Genomic DNA, 5,708 nt, shown 5'->3' on the forward strand with positions numbered 1-5,708 from the left:
AAATTAAATACATACTGTATGAGCAATGTTTAAAATATATGTTAACAGACAAAAACTGTAATAATAAAAACAAATCCAAAGAGCCAAGATGAAGATTTTTGTTTACATTTTCACAGAACACCTTTTTGTGGATTTAATCTTTATTAATTTATTATTTAATTTTTATTTGTATAGGGGAAAAGTATGAGCCAGCGCCATATATCAAAGCATTTTTTAGCATCAGCTAATTTGCGATGCATCTCCCTAGATGAGTCAAATCATTTGCAAACAACAGTATAATAAAATGACTGTTGTTACAAACAAATAAAACAACCTACATACCCACTAGTTATTTACAGTCTAGGACTTTGAGAATTATCTTCTAGATTTTAGCTAAACAAACACATTACTCAAACCTGTACGTATAAAACATTTAAAGTGTGGCTGATTTCAATGCCTCACCTCTGGGTCGTGTCTGAGGCCGAGTTCCTCTGCTGCTCTGAGCTTCACTGGCCTCCTCAAACCAGCGGGACAACATGTCCGACATCCTCTGCATCAGAGACACGTTTGGGCTCTGCTCTCCTACAAGAGGAAAATGTTTACAGGTTCATAGCTGGACGCACTAATACAAACATGACAAAAGCCAATGTGTTGGGACAGTGTGTTAACATCACACAACCTCCTGTTCACAAGACATTTCACAGAAGAGGCTGCTATAAGATTTCAATAACGTAGTTCATAGGATTGTTGAAAAGAAAAAGAAACAGAAACAGGAGAGTTCATTTAACCAAATATTGATTTAGTGACTGAGACTTGTGTTTTGCAATTTGAACCATTTCACAGAGTGACGACGAAGGGAAAAAGAGTAATAAAAGTTCAGTGATTGTGACAGGGACATTGAAGTGAAACACAGACACGACAGACCATTTTACAGAAGTCTTTCAAGCCTATAGGGGGTGAGACTTTGAGACTTTTCGGTGGGTGTATCACCTATAATTGGGCTTCTCAAATTAGGTTATTCTTTCATATATATATATTATAATATATTTTTTTTTTTTTTTTTGGAGCCTGAAGCATTTTCAGCTGATTGTTTTGGTTTTACAGCCCACAACTTTATTGTTTTGGTTTGGTTCACTCTCATCAGTGTCATTTCCGGCAGCTGTTTGCAGTGAAAAAGCTTTAAAAACCCACTGTACACTATGTGCTCAGCAACAAACAGCAGACAGACACATTTAGCAACTAACTGGTGAATATAGTGGAGCATTTAGCAGCTAAAGAGTCAAATATTTCCCTCAGGAGGAGGTAGAGACCAAAAACAGAGCTAAAAAAAGAGTCATTACTGTACTTAGATTCATCAGGGGATTTTAAATAGTTGCTAGTGTTGCTCCGTATCTACTGGATGTGTAAACAGAAAACGGTTTGCTAACATATTTGCCATATCAACGTAAAGTTAAAAAGGTAAAAAAATTTGTGAATCAATGCAGGTTTAACCGTTTGAGGGGTTTAGGGGGCAACATTTTCGTGTGTTAAAGTTGACGAGCTGCAGTTAAACAGCTCACTAAATGTTAAATGTGAGATAAAGAGACATTTTTATGCTCTGATTTTACATACTTGCAAGAAAATAATAATTACTTTATAATAAAGGACTAAAGAAAAACAAAAAAAATTATGAATTTGCAGGAAAGACTCAAGAGGAAATTCATGTGGAGTCCTTTGGGAAATTCTCTTAAGGCGCCAGATCTGTAACTGGAACTTGTGTAACTGGAACATGTCAGCTGCAATACTGATCGCACTGATCTTACCATCTCTCTCCCTCTCGCTCTCGGGACGAGCTCGAGGTCCAGTGTCAGACCAGTCACCTCGTAGACGGAGGCGCTTCACTGGAGGCTGCCTCAACTGTGGAAACACACACACACACACACAGAGTGAGAGAGAGAAAGATTAGCAGTTTGTCAGTCAAAGCATGGTCAAAAATAGCTCCGCTGCCAAAGCAAAACACTGCTCGTCTCTGTCAGTGTCCTCTTTAAAGTGCCCCCCTCCCTCCCTTCTGGCTGCACGACTGAGGTTGCCTTCACTTTCCTGTCCCCTGGCTCTCTCTGCAGGGCAACAGGCTGAGAGCCAGAAATAGAAAAAAGGGGTCTTAGTGCAGGGACTATCAACTGTTTTACTCAGGAACTGTCATCAGGTCTGGATAAGGGCTGGAGGTGGTGAAAAGGAGCAGAGGCTGAAAGAGATAGCAGAATAAATAAGAGAGAAAAAGACCCTGAACAAGTGAGGTTACAGGTTGGGGGGGGAGGAGAGAGAGGGGTAATGAGCCTTTGCTTGGCTGTCCCTCCACCTCAGCCTGAACTATTTTGGACGATAGAGGAACACTGCCTGCGTCGGTCGCTGTATTTGGAAAGGAATGTGTGTGGTGGTTGCATCTCGACACAGCTGAACTCACCACGGGGCTTTGAAACACTGGCACCATGATCCAGCACATTCAGACACACGTGAAGACCAGTACTCGCAGTAAACACGTCAGTTTGTCTGAGCTCCAATTTTGTCTGGTTGCTCATTTATCTGACAGATAAGATGACCTAAATACAGCAAAGAACAAATAGATCTTTAAAAATGGCTCGGATTTGGTTTGAATCGATAATCATTTGTGCCTTTTTTCTCTTTCTCGCTGCATTTCTTTCTCTCTCCTCTGTTGTTCAGGGTCATTTGCTCCCCTCCCTGCACTGCATCAGCCGATGTCTGCAGTGCTCTTAGAGAATCAGGCAGCCATAACACCTTTGTTCTGCTCGTGTATCATGACTGTCTGCCTTAAAGACAAGTGCTTATCTTTATTTTCTATGATACACATTATAAGTTGTACCAGTTGAGTACAGCTTAATCATGTGTGTTTTTTAGCATTTTAATTAATTTAATTAAGAGTGTATGAAACAAGAAACACCATGTTTAAGTATAAGGGCTATACCTGCTCTCAAGTTGTTATTGAAGAGGCAGCCGCAGCCCTTCTGCAGCCTTTCTCTGCATCAGATTGTCACTATACTCTTTAAATAGAGCTGTTAGATAAACCGCCTGAGACCGCGTTAGTCGTGAGCCGAAATAGTAACAACAGCAGCATTTTTGATACTCGACCAATTGTTTCAGTTTTTAAATCAAGAAAGAAATGTCAAAATGTGTCCTGCTCCGGCTTCTTGTAAGTGAGGATTTGTTGCTTTTATTTCGTTTATATCATATTGAAGTGAATATCTTTGAGTTTTAAACAAGGCATTCAAAGACGTCACCTTAAGACTCTCAGAACTTGTGTGTTTAGAACTATGTTTGAAGTCAGGCAAGCAGCGTGGCTCTAGGGATGGTAGTGCTGATGGCTAACGTTTGCCAGTTAGCACTAAACACAAAGTACAGCTATGGCTGATGGGCCTGTTGTCATTGTTGCACACAGTTCCTATCAGGACTTATGTGATGTTACAAGAGCTCCATGACTCGAGTCATCCCGCGCTCTCACCTCCTCCCTCCTCTCCTCAGACGGGCCCTTCAGCTCTCGGGCCTGGTCATCTTTGGGATCGAACAGGTAGATGTAATCGGAGGAGTAGCTGACCAGCACCTCCTGACCGTCCTCGCTGTAGCAGAGAGAAGTTACGCGACACGACTTGTTGGACAGGTGAGCTGGAACGAACCTCACGCACATGCCCGTCGTCCCCCGGCCCATGTAGTTACCTGAGGATGAGAAAGAGTGAAAGCAGCAAGCGATGGTTAGACTGTCAGCTGCATTGATGGGATTCTGACATGTATTAATGGGCCTGTCTCTGACTATTTGGTTGATGTGCTGCAGAGACATGCCTTTGGTACAGCCTTCAGATCCTCAAACTCTTTGTTGCTCACTGTACCAAACACTAAGACAAATTGTGTAATTCTTTGCCTCTGAACAAGGAAAATAACATCAATCAATGCTTTCACGCTCTGGTTAAAAACTCATCATTTTACCCTCGTTTTTGCTTATAATCTTTTATTACATTACATATTAAGTCAACTGACATTTTCATATGCACCTCTGCTAAATACCAAATTTTTATAATTATTTTTGACTTATTTTATTGCTGTTTCACTTCCTTCCTCTTTTCCCAACAAAACAAAAATAAAAGCAACATTTTCATACAAATGTATTAATTTGATTCTGTTGTTATTTTCTATATTTGATGATACAAATTAAAACCTATAAACTTAAAAGCTAATGTGACTCTGCTGTATCTGCACAGATATAAAGACAGAGAAAGCCAGTGATGTTTACCTGTCGCTCTGGTGCCCAACATGCGTCTGTCATAGATCCGCACCGAGCTGTCGGAGCAGCCCACAGCCAGGTAGTACGGCACCAGGGGAGAAATGGATATAGAGGTCGCTGCCCTTCGACAGTTTATCAGGATGTCCTGAAATCAAAGCAAACATAATCAGGTTTTAAAAGCCAAATTATACGGTAAGTCCATGAGCCCTAGTCTAAAGTCAGAGGCGGTATTTTAAGAATCAGTTTTTACAGTAATATAGATCTGAGGGGACAATCAGGGTCCGCCTGAGAAATTCAGATAAATTATCTTCATTTTTTATTCTCCAGCTGCGGACGTCCACCGACAGGTTGTAGGATAATTAAGAGGGAGAGGTAACAGAGTCAGGGGAAACTACTCTGACAGTTTTAAGGTCACAGGTACTGATCTCCGGCATGAAATACGAGAAGATGCAACACAATCTAGAGGGAACAGCTTCTCTCACACACACAGCTTCCACTGATGTATTACTCTGAAAGCTGTTTGTGAAGGGAGCACTGCTGAGGACAAATGTAGAAACTGTGGGAGAATGATTGTAGCATCATCAATACCACAAATACCTATATTATACTATATACCTAAGACATACCTATTCCAATAGCCAATATAAAAAAAGGTAGTATGTCAATAAAATGCAAAAAATATATATGAATAAAATAAAGGAGGTAGCAGAAACTTCATAGACTGAAATATAAATTTACAACATTAAACATTCTTGGCTGTCAGATTTTATATGAGATCATGTTTTTTATTTAAAATATATCCATTACACATTATTATTAACTACACATTTTAAAGAACTAAACTGTCAGGACCAGTAACCTGAAAAACAACATTATGTGTGATTTTCCACAACAAAAGAAGAAAAACTGATCCTCACTAATTAACAAGTAAACAGATGAGCTCCACCCTCAGTGTCCATGCATGATCAATGACCAGCTGAAAGAGGATAAATATCACAGCTGTCACCGTACATCTTTGCAGTCTTCTTTAGTGCAGCTTGTCTTCATGCGAAGGTCAAACCATCGCACCGTGCCGTCCTCCCCACATGACAGAAACGTGTAGGGGTCATTTGGTACCGTCATAATCTGACAAAACAAATTGAGGCTGAGGTTAGGAGGCAGCAACCCTGAGAGAAAGATACTGAAATAGCTTTCTTGCCTAGTACCTCATAAGCTGTTCCATAATGGCAGGTGAACTGACACTGTCTGTTGACCTCGGGACTCTTCTCAGTGTGGGTGTAGTAGATGATGCCGTCTCCGGAGCAGGAGATGATCTCCTGGCCGTTGGTGTGGGGCATGAACTTAGCACTGAAGATATTTGCCCGATGACCTGAACGTATGGACTTCTTGACCTGAGGAAGAAAACCAAATAAATACAAGATGGCTGAATGGGGAGAGTTCTTCTTCGCCGCTCTTAAAA

General features: G+C 40.7%; 1 protein-coding gene across 1 annotated transcript in view; it reads right to left on the reverse strand.

Annotated features, from left to right (window-relative positions):
- Positions 1 to 5,708, reverse strand: part of dcaf6 (ddb1 and cul4 associated factor 6) — a gene marked incomplete in the record, with an annotated part of 19,944 nt that overhangs the window by 7,023 nt on the left and 7,213 nt on the right. Inside the window, 6 exon segments of the mRNA XM_035676632.1 lie at positions 442 to 561; positions 1,782 to 1,875; positions 3,476 to 3,687; positions 4,259 to 4,394; positions 5,261 to 5,374; positions 5,455 to 5,640. Of these exon segments, the coding sequence (XP_035532525.1) occupies positions 442 to 561; positions 1,782 to 1,875; positions 3,476 to 3,687; positions 4,259 to 4,394; positions 5,261 to 5,374; positions 5,455 to 5,640 (862 nt within the window).

Source organism: Morone saxatilis, unplaced genomic scaffold, assembly GCF_004916995.1.
Source record: "Morone saxatilis isolate NCDOM2014 unplaced genomic scaffold, NCSU_SB_2.0 Contig5, whole genome shotgun sequence".
Lineage (NCBI taxonomy): Eukaryota > Metazoa > Chordata > Actinopteri > Moronidae > Morone > Morone saxatilis.